General features: G+C 30.6%; 1 protein-coding gene and 1 non-coding gene across 2 annotated transcripts; one reads left to right on the forward strand and one right to left on the reverse strand.

Moving 5' to 3' along the window:
* Positions 1-2,378: 2,378 nt before the first annotated feature.
* LOC113363376 (ATP-binding cassette sub-family B member 8, mitochondrial-like) lies at positions 2,379-15,273 on the forward strand. Its single transcript, XM_026605870.1, has 10 exons — positions 2,379-2,553; positions 2,643-2,788; positions 3,417-3,633; positions 5,296-5,480; positions 10,724-10,901; positions 12,388-12,507; positions 12,684-12,840; positions 14,296-14,417; positions 14,789-14,967; positions 15,105-15,273. Exons 1-10 carry the CDS (start codon positions 2,482-2,484, stop codon positions 15,271-15,273), a joined length of 1,545 nt encoding a protein of 514 aa, XP_026461655.1. The 5' UTR covers positions 2,379-2,481.
* LOC113364342 lies at positions 7,969-8,092 on the reverse strand. Its single transcript, XR_003366047.1, has one exon. It is a non-coding gene; the product is annotated as a U5 spliceosomal RNA (small nuclear RNA).
* Positions 15,274-18,400: the final 3,127 nt, after the last annotated feature.

Raw genomic sequence — 18,400 nt, forward strand, 5'->3', positions numbered from 1 at the left:
TTTTGACGTTTTGCGCAACCATTCAAATTAAAGGCGCGAAATTTAAAATCAGATGAACATGAATTTTAACATTAGAGAACGTTAATTCTGGTGATGATATTTTTGTATAATGCATTTTGAAAATAACTTTAGTTTTGTGATATAATTTTTTTTTATTAACTGGTAATTGCTGCAGCAATGAAGTAAATGAAGTAAAATTAGAAATTACCATGATAATTTCTAATTTTACTTTATTTCTTCTATCCATTTTACTTCATTCATTACCATGGTAATTTCTAATTTTACTTCAGTTACTTCATATCCTTCGATTTAAATTTTTTGTTGTCTCTTATTTTATAAAATCTGAATTATTTTTGAAGAAATGTTGCAAATATTTTATATAACAGCCTTAAGTTTTATTTAAATTTCTGTTGTATAAAATTTATTAACTTACACCAATTTCAACATTGCATTTTATATCAAAACTTGATCTTTATATTACTTATGTCCAATATTGACAAGGTATTTAGGAAAAACCCGACTTATAAGACCTCTCATTTCATTTCAATTTCAGAAAATCTTTATTATCCAAATTTCCGGTGGGCAAGAAATCGTTCAGCCTACATAATAAACCAGTTTTACCAAAAGCCCCTGAAGATAAAAAATGTTTAATAAACGTTATATCTACGACTTTTGGAGTATCTTTAGGCATTGGATTATATACCTTAAGAAATCAGCGAATTGTCCTATGTGAGAAGAAAAGTAATAAAAATCGATTACATGGGACAATTCAAGCAGATAAAATCCTCAAATTTGATTGGAAACTCTTCTGGAAATATATTAAGCCTCATCTGTTACACTTATTAGGAGCTATAATTGTAAGTATGGAAAAAACTAACTTCAACAATAAAAATGTTTAATATTTACTTTAACATCTGAAAATAGACAATAATTAACTTTATTTTCAATTTATTGAGAAATGTTGATATTTCAAAATGTTGATTACTTCTTACTTTGTTTAATACTTCTAATTACAACAATCAGATTATAATATAATAATCTAAAGTAATTGCAATAAGTTGAAAGCAAACGAAGAAATCTGTTCGCATACACACAGTTACACACACTAATACTTTTTCCAAATTTGGTCTCATTCTATTCAGAATAGCTTGAAACGTCGAGAAAACATAATATTAGCAAATCGTATTTTTTGATGAAAACAAACTTCTCCTTCGGGAAGTTAATGAATAAATAAGTCAATAATAGTAATAAATAACTAGTGGTTCATGGCATCGTGCCCTAATTCAAATTGCTGGAACTTCACGTACCGAAAATTACATTTTTTACAAAACCTTTAAAATTTTTTGAAAACTGAACAAAATAATGTTTTTGAGAATTTTGAAAGTTTTGAAAAAATTTGATTTGTTCGAATTTTTTTTATGCTTTGAATTTTTCTGAAAATTTTAAACTTTTTTCAAAACAATCGTGCTGCGTGGCTGTTTTAGAGAAGAAATATAAAAGCGCGTAAGCGCCATAAGTAAACATTAGTACGGATAAACATTAGTATGAAACCCAAAGAAATGTAACAATATTTGTACTTGTTTTTAAAATCTCTATAAAATATCTGATCATTACATGCGCATATGTCTAAATGATCATTTTTGGCCGCCAAATGGCTTTTTTTACTCTTTTCACTGGATCTCCGAAAGAGCTAGACCCGCCTTAGCAAAATTTTTTTAAGGTACTTTATTTTGTCAACATAAATAAAATGTTTTTTGAATTATTCAAATCGGACGCTCCGTTCTTTCAAAAATTGAATTACCATTCGTGGCTCTTTTCCCCGTATCTTCGAAACGGCTAGACCTGCCTTAGTTAAAAACTAGTCAGTGCGTCTCCTTATCAGTACAAATGAAATTTCTTCAATCGAATCAAGTTTTTCGAATTATTTAAATTGGTTGATCCGTGTTCCCGAAATCGTCGACGAAAATTTGTATCCGAACACACACACATACATCAATTTTTTCTAAGGTATGTCAAAATGTCCAGAAACCCTGAAACGTGAAGATACATATATAAAAAAATTCAATTTTCGCAAGGCCGTAGCACTAGCATGTCCTACGTTTCGACATACCTTAAAAAAATGGATGTATCTGTGTCTGTATGAGTGTGTATGCGGATACAAATTTTTGTCGACGATTTCGGGAACACCGATCAACCAATTTTAATAATTCAAAAAACATTCGAATCGTATTGATATGGATACACGCTGGTTAGTTTTTGTCAAAGGCAACCCTATTCGTTCCGAAGATACGGGACAAAAAGTGACATAAAGAAAGTTTTGAGTAAGTTGTAAATACATTTCACTTTAGTAAATTATTAATTTAATTCTAGGCGGCCTTGGTCGTAGCATATTTGAACATACAAATACCACAGCTTTTAGGAGGAATTATTGATGTTGTATCAAAACATTCTAATGAAATAGCTATAATAGGATCAGGAGACATGGCTTCTGGAAGTTTTTTCAAAGATATGAAAGCTCCGGCTTTGCATCTCTTATCAATGTATGGAGCACAGGTACATATTAAAAATAATATTTATTTACATTGGATTAAACAATAACAACATTTCTAATAATACTAACTGCCCATATTCAATTTTTGCAGTCATTCTTCACGTTTATGTACATTTATCTTTTATCCGGAATCGGTGAAAAATTAGCAACAAGTATACGACATGATTTATTTAAATCGTTGTTGAAGCAGGACATTGAATTTTTTGATAAGCATAGAACTGGAGAACTGGTCAACAGGTAAATTTTTAAAGAAATATTAATACACAATTGCATTTCGCATACAATAATGCCAATCAAAATAAGTTCATTTTTAAAAGGAAAACGTTATTCGCACGTTTCTTATTCAGAATAACTCGTATATTAAGAACATTAACATAGTTAAATAATTTGGTTAACTTTGGGCCCACAAATTTGATCATTTTCTAATTGTTGACCATGGCCAGAAGATTATACGTGCATTGGTCCAAAACATCAACAATAAATAATATTTATTTGTCATTTTTATTTGGATTTTGAGAAAGAGGTATAAGATTCCCATCAATATCTTTAGTTTTTCCGAGTTTTTTTCGGTATGTCCATATTTTAATTTGCCCATTATATCTCATTCATTCTTCACCATTCTCCAGAAATATTACATGAGAAATAGGGGGTCTGGTAGATTATCATGTGTTTATTGACTTTTTAACAAAATTTCCAAAAAAATTACGATTTTTGTAGGTACATACACTAAAAAACACCTGATGCTGAAGAGGAAGGGAACGCACTTTTCAATATCAGCAAGGGGAAGGGGAGGGTTAAAAATAGGAAAAATATCATGTGATTTGACGACGGTCCTTTATGATTTAATCCTGCGTGTTAATTTCAGATTAACGACTGATGTACAAGACTTCAAATCATCTTTCAAACAAACGATATCTCAGGGACTGAGAGCAATTGCCCAATTAATTGGTGGTTCAACATCACTTTATATTATTTCTCCGGCATTATCAAGTATAGCCTTCGTTTGCATTCCGACAGCTGTTATTATTGGAAGCTATGTGGGATCCATACTGAGGAAGAAATCTAGAGAGGCTCAGGCTCAGGTGAGAGAATTATCATATCTATAGGTATATATAAAAATGGATGTATGTCTGTCTTTCTGTGTGTGTAATTGTTATGCATTCATAAACTGATCGTCGTGAAAATTTGGGAAATTGTAAGGTAAATTGCGAGACGGGTTTTCGGATATTTTGATTGAAGCCAAATGGTAGGAGTTGGCCGCCACGAAGACTTTTCTAAAATTTATTGGTAAATTTGTACAAAAACGCATATAACCCTAAATTTTCCACCTCCTACCACAAATCTCTATTTAACTAATTTAACTTTAATTTAACAGCTAAACTAGCAGACAGGTAAACTGGTAAACAAATAAATAGTTGAACAAGCAGATGGATACATACGTAGACAGATGAGCAGGTAGACTATATGTTGATAGGTAAACTGGTGGAAAGGTAAATTGGACGATATGTAAAATGGTAGACAGGACACCTGGTAGATAGACGAATATGTAGAAAGATAGGTTGATAGGTTAATTGGAAGACATTTGAAACGGATTGACAGGTAAATTGGTAGGCTGGTGAAATGGTGGATTGATAAACAGGTTGATAGGTAAATTGGTAGAAAGGTAAATTGATAGATAGGTAAATGATTGAATAGGTAAATTGGTGGATAGGTAAATTAGTGGACTGGTGAATTGGTAGACTGGTAAATTGGTGGACTGGTAAATTAGTGTACTTGTGAATTGTCAAACAAGTTGACAGGTAAACTGGTAGACAAGTAGAGAGGTAGATAGATAGTGATATAGACATGTAGACTGGTAGATTAAATTTAACAAATATACTTTTTTTCAACTTTTTAATTCAAAGTAAAACATGGCAAAGCGTGAACAGGTACATCCAGTTGTTTATAAATATAATGCAGAAAAGTTAAAAGAAAGATATTTATTTATGTCTTGGTTTTATGAAGAAAGTGCATATTCACTATGGGTTGCTTGATCAAATATTTTTATCACGTTTTTGGATCGAAAGGATAATTTTGGATACAGAAAAACTATTTTTTTTCAAATCATATTTTTGCAGTAATTCATCAATTAACCCTCCGTCGGTCGGAGTGGTTTGGCCAACCTTTTTTTGACTTCAATTTAAAAAAAAATACTTTTAGTAATACTATTGACTTGAAATTTCTGGAGTTTTCCTAAAATTTCATTAGCTGTCAATCAATGAAAAAATCAGGACGAAAAATGTGTGGTCCAGCCAAACCACTCCGACCGTTCGAGGGTAAATTAATATCCGACCGACGGAGGGTTAATAATACCGATCAAGTTCTATTTAAAATAAAAAATATAATTTGATTTACCGCTTCTTAGCTTAAAATACAACTCCTACACTACAATTGTGCTATAACTGCTGTCGACATAAAAATTTTCTACATATAATATTAATAGTATCATATATTCCATTCATCTCCCTTGTTTGCTATCATCATTATTATACTGCAATTGAACACTTTTGATTCCATATTGATGCCCAAAGCAGGTACGCTTTTTGTAATATGGGTCCGATCCAGTTTCCTTTCATTTTCATAATCGTGCTCAGGACAATTCTTTCTTCCCCAACTGTCTTCAGTACTTACTCATTTGTCATCTTATTTGCTCACTTTACTTTTCTTTTTACATATTAATATAAAATCTAGTTTTCAATTTTTAGATGGAAAGAGCTACCGGAGTTCTAGACGAAGCAATTTCAAACATAAGAACTGTAAGAGCATTCGCGATGGAGGATACAGAGTCGGATTTATTTTTATGGGAAGCCGAAAGAGCTCAAACCTTGAACGAAGATTTAGGAGTGGGCATTGCCATGTTTCAAGCTGCCACTAACCTTTTCCTCAATGGGTAAGATAAAACATATACAACTTTAATATTAAGAATGATTTTTTGGTAGTCTCGTCGGTATTCATCAAATGAAAAATTAAAATTGGTCCATATATGCATTCGAATTTTTGGCAATTTGAAATAAAAACTATTCTATAACATTGGTGATCTTTTATATTGTTTTAAAGACGTTGTAGAATCGCTGATGCCTGAATTATTACTATTTCTCATATTTTTTACTAATAATATTTTAAATTATTTCATTCTTTTTTTTATTTCTTTATCCCACTTACTCTGTGAATTTTTTATGTTATAATTTTCAACGATCTATATTGGGTTCATAATCTAATTTCGCAGAGTTTAAAAAAAAGCTCAACAAATGGTTATAGAATGTTTTATTTGTTGAATTTCACTTAAGTAGCTTGATTTGCTTTTCTCAAAATTTTGAAGAATTAATTTCCGAAGTACCAAAAACTTGTAAATAAACATATACAGTCGGTCAAGTAAGAGCGTGGCCGGGTTAATTTATAAAAATAATTATTTTATGAAACTTTAATATTTATATATGCATTGTATACGTTAAAAGCAAGGATGCAATTCGGTCAATATGTGTCCAGTCACCACCGGAGTGGACAATTGGCTGGCATCTCCGACGCCTGCTTTTTACTAATTTAACGGATTATTTTAGTCTGACGGCTCTATGAGGGGCAAGGGATTTTAATTTAACGGCTCGATGAGGGCAGTACGTGCTCATATAGAACTTTCATGAGTGAAAATGACATTTTCAAAATCTCTAACAATATTTTCATGTGCCCAAGCGGAAAAGAAGCACATGTTTTTCAGTCGTCAGAGGCTTCCCCGTTGTGTTGCGCCTTTCTGATCATGAATACGAAGAAAGGTACAGATAGTTTTGTAGATATTTTTGTAGATATTTCTAAACATTTTGCCAATAATTTTGCTTGTCCTTGCTGGAGTGTTAAAGCAGGATTCCGCAAATACCCATTCACTGTTCTTTTTTCTTCTTTTTTATTTGAAACACATTTTGATAAATCATCGACATTTTTAGCAACTTTATATAGGTGTATCGAATTCTGTACAATTGTCTTCAACTTTCTCATATGTTTAGCAGCAGCTGATTGCTACATTTGGGTACCTTTAAGGTGCATGCAATAGGGCGCAGCCTCGAAGCGCGACGCGTAACTTAGCACTCATGGCGTTTAATATGATTTTTCCTCAAAAGATCAACTACAACTAAACCTTTTTTGACAATGCATCAAGGACAAAGCTTCACTTTATCGGCTCACGAAAGAATTAGACCGAAATCTTTCATTAACTGTCGTTAAAGTCGGCCACGCTCTTACTTGACCGACTGTACATAGGTCTAGCCGTTTCTAAGATACGGGGCAAAAAGAGCCACAAACGGTAACTCAGTTTTTAAGAGAACGAAGTGTCCGATTTTAATAATTCAAAAAACATTTTACTTGTATTGACAAGATGAAAACTGGTAGAAATATTTGGGAAGGCAGGTTCAGCGGTTATGGACTCTCAATAAAAGTTTAAAAAATGCAATTTGGCGTTAAAAAATGTTCATTAGACAGACATATGCACATCAAACTATCGGATGTTTAATAGAGAATTTAATAATGTTCACATTTTGTGTCATTTTTTTGGGTTCCATACCAAGATTTTTAATTTTGATGTTCATTTATAATATGGTTCAAACAAATGTCCTCGACATTTTCGACAGTATGGAATAACCAATTTGTATGATTGAAAAAGCATTCGGTTCGTACTCGATCGCAAGGCGTTTTTGCAAAAGGTACCTAGCCGTTTCGGAGGTATGGAGCGCAAAGGGTGTAAAAATGGTCATGTTTGAGATCATGATTATCCGATTAGATTAATTCAAAAAACCTTTTGTTTGCGTAGATGGTGTGCAAAAAATTTCGTAATTTTAAAAATTTTCAAAAAAAATCAAGATTTTCAAACACAAAAGTTTCACAAAATTCAAATTTTCAAAAAAAATCGAAATCAAAACGTTATTATCAAAATATCAAAATAATAACGAAATTTAAAAAAAAATCGATTTCTTACAAAAATTTGAGAATATTTTGACTATTTTCAAAAATTCAAAAAAAATTTGGAAAAGAATTTTCAAATCTTGAATTTTTTTTAAAAAAATGATCTGAAAAAAAATCAAATTAAAAACAAAAATGAACAAATTTCTTGTAAATATACCCATAAGTTGTTGGTAAAATACGTTCGAGCCCAATTTAATAAGCACTCTTAAATTTACAGTGTGTATATATAAAAATTATTATTCGAAATTATTTAAAACATTGATTGACTATTTTTCACTCCTAGAATGTTTAATTACGGTCGGGAAGTTCCAGCAATTTGCTTTAGGACGATTACATACATGCACCACTAAATTATTATAATAAAATATATTACCATTAACATAAGTAATATATATGTTCGTTTTATTGTAAGAATGATGAAGAAGATTATTGGCCCAGCAAGTAAATGCCGGGCACACAAAAAATTGAGTTATATACTCATTTGAGTGCTCCCCTCCACGGAAATCTTTAGTAAAAGGCGAAAGATTTATTCGCTCTGAAGGGAAACCAGAGTGACGAGCCGACAACTCGGATTTATTTTATCCCTATAAATGGTGAACTTTAGCGTAAGCGCTTTTGTTTTGTAGCACATTTGCGCCATCTATGGAATTTATGGGTATACTCAAATCAATACATCCACGAACTAACTAATGTTAGATATTTTCTATTTGATTCTTTATTTAAGATTTGTTCGGAATTTTCTAAACAAAAAATAATATCAAAAAATAACACATATATTAAATATAGCAAAATATAACTTACCGGTACACCGACGACCCTTAAGTAATCCCATATAAGTAATTCTTAGGCTAAGGGTAGTAGTGCAATAAGGCAAATTGCTGGACCATTCCCGCACCGTAATGAAATATTCAAAGAATTTCAAATGTATTCAAATAAATTATTATAAATATTGTAACTTTCATTATTCGTATTTTATAGATGTCGTATATTATTTTTATGTTAGACACGATATTTATATATGTTTATATGCAAAATAATAACAAAACTTAATCAACGGGCATTAAAATAAAATACGTTATCTAATATTTATAAGAATTATTTAAACTGGATTGCAAGTTTGCAAAGTTAAAATTATTTATTTCAAGTATATAAGTGAGCTTTAACATATTAGTTATAATTAACTTTCCATAGGGTAAGTTATTGTAATGAGCCGAAAATCGAAATTGAAAATTTTTACATTTCTCGACGTTTTGAAGGTTTCTGAACATATTGGCATACCACAGAAAAAATGGATGTGTGTGTGTGTATTAGTGATGGGCGTTGAATCAACGAACGGTTATTTTCAACCGTTTCTTCTTCGTTAACTAACTAACCGTTTCGTCGCAACGAAATAACTAGTTGAAAATCAACTAGTTTCGAAACAGTTGAAAACATGGCGGTCAGTTATTCAACGATATAGGAATTCGTTTATTGTCGAAAACGAACGTACGCAGGTACCTGGCGTTGGAAAGGATCAACTAATACTATGAAAATTTGTTAGGCTACTGCTTTTATAATATTGCAGATGTTCGTGCACATATTATAGAAACTTGCAACACGCGCCAAATCGTTTAATTTTAGAAAATCAGTTACATTTTTTATAGTTTTCAATGGTTAATATTTTTTCAGAAAATTCTTATAGCATTTGTCTTGTAATAATTTTTTTAAACTAAACCTGAAAATTGATTTTTTATTTTTCATAACATTTTTATGCAACTATATATTTTTATATTGCTATTTTTATATAACATGTAAATTCAATGTTTTAGTATACGGCTTTGCTGTAATGAAAATATTTTAATAAATATTCATAAAAAATATTTTTAAAAAATAAATTAAACCATTATTTATTATTAATAATAATAAATATGATATATATATATATATATATATATATATATATCTGTGTGTAATAAATGTGACAATTCACATTTATTTCTTTTTATTCATCAAATCAGTTGACAACCTCAACTTGACTTTTATAAGAACAAACTTCATTTCACCAACTTTCAATGAAACAGTTATTTCAACTATCAGTTTCTTAACGTTGCCAGCGTTGAATCGTTAAAAATAACTATAGTTGAAAAATAACTAGTTATTTAACTAGTTGACAAAACCCCGATAACCGTTTCGTTTCGTTGACGGCAAAACCGTCAACGACCCACCTCTAGTGTGTATGTATGTATGGATACAAATTTCCAGTCACGTTTTCGGGCGCACGGATTTTCAATTTTTTTTTTCAAAAAAATTTTTTTTTTATATATCGGAAATAATTCAGATTTTAATCGTAATTCTGACTAAAGTTCTAGTGTACTTTAAACAAATATGTTTAACTTTGCAATTCAGTTTATATAATTCTTATAAATATGTATTAGACAATGTTACAATATTTATAATAATCTATTTGAAAACATTCAATATTTCTCGAACATTTCGTTACGGTACGGGAAGTTCCAGCAATTTGCCTTAAGGCACGATGCCATACACCCCACTAGTTAAAATTAAAATCCAATTCATTTTCGATAATAAAATTTTTTGAAATTTTGAAATAAAAAAATGACTTTCCTAAAAACTGATTGTTTGTTTCTTTACGTTAAGCATCGTTACTCCGTATCGCCAAAACGGCTGGACCTGTCTTTGCTTAAAACTAAACAGCACGTCTTCTTATGTTCAGAAACCTCTAAAACGTAAGTACATATATGCAAAAATTTTCATTTTTTTTATTTTTGGACGATTACAATAACTTATCTTTCGGGAAGCTATTTTTCAACAAAAGAAAGTCAAGAAACTATTTTCAACAAAAAATTACTACTGTAGTTACTAGTCATTTGAATGACTATGAATTCATAGGCTGGGCGGGAGAAACTTGTGGTCGGTTAAACAGAAATGCTCTATAGTTATTATAAAAAAGTTGACGTTATTACAACTCCGGGCATAGTATGAAAACGCTTTTCCTGACAATGAGTACCGCGTTATTGGAGAGTTGACTGTATAAATATTTACATTCACAAATACATACACCACACAAACCCACTTTCATTTTTCTAAAGTTATGTTAAAATAAAACATAACAATATAAAAAAATATATTTTAATTTTCTTGCGAATATCTTAAAAATCAAATACATCTATTTCAATTCACTTACAGTTTGGTGCTAGGTACTCTCTACGCAGGCGGATCCCTTTTAGCCACCGACCAGCTCACGGCTGGTGAATTGATGGCATTCCTGGTTGCCTCTCAGAACGTCCAAAAATCGTTGGCCCAGGGTTCTATGCTGTTGGGTTCCGTGGTCCGAGGAATGAGTGCCGGTGCCCGAGTTATGGAGGTATTGCACCAATTGCATGATCGTGGAGAAATAAATTTTGAGAGTATTTTGGAAAGTGTTGAAGGGCAGTATGTCAGAAAAGAGGATAAAAGAGTGTTTGATCATGAAAAGAAGAGAAAAAAGAAGAAGAGAGGTGTGAAAATTGAGAAAAATGGTTAATAAAAAATTGGAAAGAGTTAATAATTAATAAAAATATCAATTTTTAGAAACAAATTATACTTTAACCCTTTCCACTCAGATGCAGCTGCATTTCGCGAGTAGAAAGGGTTAATATAAACTGTTGATGTTAGATAATTATCATCAAAGCTATCGGATTTATTAATATGTATATCAGTCCTTTAAATAATTTGAATTAGATATAATTTATCGGAAATATTAGGGGGCGTCCATTAATTACGTGTGCGAGTTTTTAAGGATTTTTGGACCCCCCCGCCCTTGGTAATACATGGTGATATTCAAAATTACTTCTCCCCCTCCCCCACCAAACATCACGTATATTTTTAGTTACGTGATAAAACTGTAAATTTTTTGATTTTTTTTTAAAATGTTTGATTTTTTTTAAAGAAATCAGTTAAAAAATAAATACACGTAATATCTTACTATACCCCTCCTCCCCCATGTGATATTTCGTGATTTTTTGTCAAACCCCCCCTCCCCCTAAAAACCTGATTAATGTATACCCTAATATATTTGAAATTATGCAAAAATGGGACCACGCATTTTCAACCCTATTTTTTACGTTAATCTAAAACAAGCGGCATTGATAAAAATTAATGCCAAATAAAACTAGGGGTGTGTGGCATCGTGCCTTAAGACAAATTGCTCGAACTTTCCGTACCTTAATGAAATAAATATGCGAATAATATTAAATGTTTTCAAATCTATTATTATAAATACTGTAACTTTAATTTATATTTTATAGACAAAAGGAGCGCTCGAATTGGAGGACGACCTTTAAATATAGATAAATATTACTTAAAGTCGAAATAAACAATATCAAAATAAATATTACATAAAAAGTAAATAAATAGAACTTAATCAATCGGTTTCAAAATGAAGTCTAATATTTATAAGAATTAGATAAACTGAATCGCAAAGTTAAAATTATTTCTTTGAAGTATATAAGTGCGCTTTAGAACTTTAGCTAGAATTACAATTAAAATCGCAATTATTTTCGATATTCAAAAAAAAACTTTTTAAATTAAAAAAAAATACAATTTAAAAAATTGTAGTAATCAAATGTACTGCCTGACAATGCAAAACGAATAATTTTAATTTTTTATTGTTAAGGCACTAATAAGATGTTTGAAATTATTTGCCTAAATAATAATTCTTGAAAAATTTGAATTTATTTGCATCAGTATAATTCTAGACAAGAAAGGCATAAATCATGAAAGTGCATTTTCTCTTATATTCACAGTAAAACTGATTTTAAAGTAGTAATTTTTTTATATGCATATTTATAATAATACACTTTTTCTTTCAGTACATCGGCATCGAGCCAAAAGTTCCACTGAAAGGCGGGATGGAGATTCCACCAAATGAATTCAATGGAAATATTAAATTTTGTAGGGTATCATTCGCATATCCTACAAGACCAGGAAATGTAAGTGTACTTATTATCTATTTTAATTTAATATTATGAATATCCATCATCATTATTTAAGTCCGTTCTTTGAGGCACACTGAAAATTACTCTACACTTTGATAATTAACTGAGATCAATAGCATTATTTAAAGACCATATATATTATTTATTAATTTAAATATATTTTTTCCCAGACTGTTCTCAAAGATTTTAGTTTAGACATTCCTGCCGGAAAGACAGTTGCACTTGTTGGAGTTTCTGGAAGTGGAAAATCAACGGTCGCCAATCTCATAGAACGATTTTACGAGCCTAAAACTGGTTCAATATCTATCGATGGATATGATTTGAAAGGTGAGCAATTTAAAAGATGATTGTGAACGTATTTAATTAATTATATTATATACAGCTAAATCTATAAACTAATTTTTAGAGTGCGAAATGTGGTGCGAGTGTGGTGCCATTTACCCTAAAACAAGTTGCAATATCTTATTGATATATAAATTGTGCTTGCTCATCTAACTTTAGCGCCTACTTAATAACTTTTAATATTGTCAAAAAAAAAATTGGTAACTATTGGTAATTTTACGCAAGCTAATAAGTGCATTTTCCATGTATACTTTTTCTAATAATTTAAAATTCCGAGAATCTTTATTAACTTTCCGTAGGAAAAGTTATAGTAATTGCAAAAAAATCGACAATTTTCTATATATCTTTACGTTTTAAAGGTTTTTGAACATTTTGGCATACCATACCTTAGAGAAAATTGTATGTGTGTGTGTGTGAGGATACAAATTTTCGTCGACGATTTCGGGAACACCGATCAACCGATTTGAATAATTTAAAACATTCAGTTCGTATTTATCAGGAGATGTGGTGATTAGTTTTTGGCGAAGGCAGGTCTAGCCGTTCCGAAGATACGGGGCAAAAAGTGCCAAAAACGGTAACTCAGTTTTTAAGAGGAGCGAGCGTCCGATTTTAATAATTCAAAAAACATTTTACTTGTATCGACAAGATGAAGAACTGATTAAATTTTTGGGAAGGCAGGTCCAGCGGTTATGGACTCTCAATAAAAAAAAATAAAAAAAATGACACTTGGCGGTCAAAAATGTTTATTGGACATATGTACATCAAATTATCAGATATTTTATAGAGATTTTAATAATGTGTAAACATTTTGCGTAATTTTTTTTGGCCAAGATTTTTAATTACGGTACGGGAAGTTCCAGCAATTTGCCTTAAGGCACGATGCCATGCACCCCACTAGTAATATTGTGATAAAACAATAACCGAATATTTAACTTAATGAAGCTATCTAACGATAGCCATTGGCTACTGAAAATTTTTTGAACTTGAAAAATTGTAATAAATATTGAATCGATTATAAGATAAATTCGGCAAACAATAATAAAGCGTGTGATTATTGAAATTTTGAAATATTTAAAAAAAATTGCTAACATTTATTTTTGGAGAAAGAATTCAATTGATTTTTACCAAAAAACTTTGGACAAGATTCGTCGCTTTTGAACAATTAACAACTGTTAATTACTTGTTACAGTTAGTCAATATGAGTGAATTTTATCAAAAGTCTTTAAAATTCTTAAAACCAATGGACACATTATCGGGATTACATTAATTCTCTGATCACCGTTGACGCAGACCTAAATTTAATAGTTGGGCGAAAACAAACTACCTTTTGGGAAGACGGGTCTTTTCGATCTTGCATAAAATGTTTATATATTTATAATATAGATTCCAAATTGACATTTTTTATTTATTTATTAAACATGATTTCACTTACCATTTCAGAATTATGTCCAACATGGCTTCGTGGAACCAGCGTCGGATTGATAGAACAAAATCCAACTCTATTCGCTACCACAGTGATGGAAAATATACGATATGGAAAACCTACTGCTTCGGATGAACAAGTAAAAATTAATTTGTAATATATACTGTATGAATATTTATTGAAGTGAAACTTACCTATAACTTTTTAACCCCTTCCCTTGCTTTAACATTTCTGGCTCGTGAAGAAAAATTTTGACCAAAAATGAATATGAGCAAGGGGGTGCAAGTTTCGACGAGCTAAATGGCACGGGAAAGGGTTAAGCAGTAAAATTTTAAATTTACTTTTACCCGTCTCTGATCTGGTTCCTTGACTGATTATCACCTATAGGTGACTATAGGTGACTATAGTACCTCATTTATTTATTGACCAATAGATTTAAAATAATAAAACAATTATTAATAATAATTGTAAAGTAGAAGTAATTAATTGTACAAATCATTCTATCGAAAGGTAATCGAAGCAGCTATGCAAGCGAATGCCCATGAATTCATATTAGGATTCACGAATGGTTACCGAACCTTAGTCGGCGAAAGAGGAGCTGCTCTGTCTGGTGGCCAAAAACAAAGGATCGCCATTGCTAGGGCTCTGCTAAAGAATCCTAAAATATTAGTGTTGGACGAAGCCACAAGGTAAGCGAAATAATTAAGTATTTAATCAGACGAACTATGATAAGTTACAGAAACTGGCCATATGGCCATTCTTGGTTAGATGAAAAATTTACTTCTCATTTTCTAGGCTGGTAATTTATGCAAAAAAATATTTTCAGTGCCCTAGATACCCAAAGTGAAGCCCTTGTGCAGAGAGCCCTTGACAATGCCACCAAAGGCAGAACTGTTGTAGTTATAGCTCATCGTTTATCAACTATCAGAAATGCCGACATCATAGTGGTCATGAAACATGGAAAAATCGTAGAGGTAGGATGGGATGTGAAGTAATGGTTTTACGAAAACGGTGCAAGTGGTTAAATATAGTTAAATTTGACAAATTCAATTTTCTCACTTATGCGAAAATCGCTGATGGTTTGCATCAATAAATGTCTATTTATCTTCAACTGAGTTTCCACGAATTTTTAATTTTAATTTTACTTTTACTGATGATTCAATATAATTAGTTGATATCATCAGAAATATAATGCCCTACAATGGAAATTATTTATATTTGTTTGTTTTTAGATGGGCGACCACAAAAGTCTTAAAAAGGCTAAAGGACACTATTGGAATTTGGTCCGGGAACAAGAAAACGAGAGCGAAGAGAAGACAAAACGGCAAGGCTCTTAATTTTTTTAATGTATAATATTTATTGTGTATATATTTATTATCAATGTTGGTATATGTATAAAAAACGAATAAATTATTTTTGACTATTGGTGTCGTTTTGGAATCTATAACCTTTAACAAAGAATAATTTGTCTTTTTTTTCAAGATTTGATATGAATGTTATTAACCCTTGCTAATTCCGAGATTTATATGAATTTTGTTGCCGGAGCGGCGGCATCCGAGTGGAAAGGGTTAATATCTGCCAAAACTTTTAGAATTTGAAAATCAAATATCTGGCTAAAACATGGACTTCTTCTTCGGAAAGTTAAAAACTAATATATAATATGTAATATATTTTTGAACATTATATATGTTTCTTGGCTGCTGAAACCAAGAGCGCAAAATTGCAATGACAATGTGATTCAAAGGGATAAAAATATTTGGCCCACATATTTATTTTTAAGGACATCCTGATTATATGGGGTTAACAAAAATGAATAAATTAATCCGCAAATTTGGACCATTAAAAAAACGTTGGATTTGTATTATCAGCGTCAAATTTGCCTGCAAAGAAAGCCAAAAGTGAATAAATAAAATGCAGTCAAAAACGACTAAGTTATCATTTTTTGCTAATGAGAAATTTCAAACAGATTTGAAACCAAGAATTTTGTTCATTTCAGTGAAATTTTAGAGTGAAATTGTCCTTAAAATAAGTGTTTCTATTTTTATCTAATTCAGGATACTGTATTACGAATATACATATTTCTTGAAACTGTACTCGACTAAACTGTTTTACTAATCATCAAAAAATGTTGGTTCTTTTAAGTAATATAAAAAATTCGGAATTATCAAGTTTCTTGAAACTTCCAAATTTATTCCGCAAAATTTTTTTGAACATCAATCATTCTGAGCAAGTTCCACATGCGTTTATGATAATATTCTTAACCACGTGGCTTTTTAGATCAATTTCAAGAAAAACAAATATTTCTATTGCTTTATTTTCAAGCCGCCCGATATCTTTTCATACCTTCACAGCTCTTACCACTGACCAATGGTAAACATCGCAACATTGGTATCAAAATTAACAATCTTTTGAGATTTTTAAATTTATTCCACATTTTTTTTGAACAGCAATCATAACTTCTGAGCAAGTTCCATGAACTTTTATGACAATATTCTTAACCACGTGTTTTTTTTTATTTAGGTATATTTCAAGTAAATACAAGTATTTCTACTGCTTTCTTTGAAAGCTGCCCTAGATCTCTTAAAAGCTCATACCTTCGAGGCTCAAGATAAGCCCATTCCCAGCATCAAAATAAACATTTTTTGCGATTTTGCTACCAGAATTAGATTAAATAGAGTACAGTTTCCAAAATATTAAGAAATTCAGATCATCTCAGCATCTGAAAAAGTAACAAATACAAAAAAAAAAAACAAGCACAAATAAAACGCTAAACATTAGGAATATTTGGACATATTTATTTACTAAACAATTATTTAATTTAAACTTTCATTTATCATCAAAGTGAGATTCTGATAAATACAATATGTACATAATTAATACACAACAGAAAAAAGAAACAAACACAGAAATAAAACTTCCGAATTATTGATATATAATAATATTATATGTCTTATATTAATTATTATAACGGAACTAATTGGCTTTTCAGACTGATATTGATGATCCGCCATAAAATTAACGTTTATCAGTCGATTTATGACGATGAGGTCATTGATAGATTTAGAAAATGACATCGATTTTAAAGTATGATTTAGAAGTCATAATAGGATTATGTGTGATTTCCTCAAATAACTGAAGAAATCCATACAATAAAAATAAAATGCATTTAGTGGGTTAATTAATGATTTGCAGACCACAAACTTTTATGCCTCTCCGATGTTGTCAGTTGACCCAACAGGAAACATTTTTAGTACAATGTAAACGATAACTTTAAAGACCCACAAGGCAGGTCAATAATTAGTTTAAATATTAATTTTGTCGGCTACAATCGCAATACATGGTTGAACCAAGACGGAGCTTTTAGCCCCTTTCAGCATTCAACAATTATTTGTCCAAATAGAAAACATTGCTTGGAAAATCAGGAATCCACATCTGTCGCCAGAAAAGTTATCTTAGTGGGAATATCTTCTGCACATAGTGGACGAAAAACAATTGAAAGTTGAAATTGAAAGCTGAGACTTCAAAACAAATGCCAACAATTTTCCAAAAATATGCTAAAATGTGTTTCCAAAGTTTCGTAATTGTAAAAAGAATGCTTTAACCGCAGCATTTGTAGCCATTTGGATATTGCTTTCAAAGACGAAGTGCATGTATCTATATATTTTATTTTTCACCTAATATTTTTTAACAGCATCAAATAATTCATGATCTACTCTTCATATGAAGAAAGATCAAGAAAATTGGTAAAGAATAAAGCAATAGTGCAATAGATGTTCTATTTGTAATCACATGACTGCACCTTAAAAAAGTTATTTTGAATTGAAATTATATTCTTATTTACTATTAAATTAAAATTAATTTAATTCTATTAAATTAAAAATGTTGAATATCGGATCAGTTGAACGACGGTCAGAATTAGAAGCAGATGTGTGGTCCAATAATTCTTAAATTATCACAAAATTAGTGAATTAATTATTAACAAATAACAAAAATATAAATAACGAATAAACCAAAACCACGAGAATCATCAAAAATGACAAATTTTCCATCTAATTTCTTCTAATTGTCGATCGATTGATGTTACACAAGTGCAACATCCACATCAATCAAAAGGAAAGTCCA

This window comes from Ctenocephalides felis, unplaced genomic scaffold, assembly GCF_003426905.1.
Source record: "Ctenocephalides felis isolate EL2017-DRISC unplaced genomic scaffold, ASM342690v1 CF-g0.4_SCAFFOLD_00845, whole genome shotgun sequence".
Classification (NCBI taxonomy): Eukaryota; Metazoa; Arthropoda; class Insecta; order Siphonaptera; family Pulicidae; genus Ctenocephalides; species Ctenocephalides felis.

Excerpts from the sequence above, each read along its gene's own strand:
- LOC113363376 (XM_026605870.1), top strand. The coding sequence starts at position 2,482 with ATGGCTTCTGGAAGTTTTTTCAAAGATATGAAAGCTCCGGCTTTGCAT. Across the intron at positions 5,481-10,723 it reads ACTAACCTTTTCCTCAATGG|TTTGGTGCTAGGTACTCTCT; the intron begins GTAAGATAAAAC and ends ATTCACTTACAG. Across the intron at positions 12,841-14,295 it reads CGATGGATATGATTTGAAAG|AATTATGTCCAACATGGCTT; the intron begins GTGAGCAATTTA and ends TTACCATTTCAG.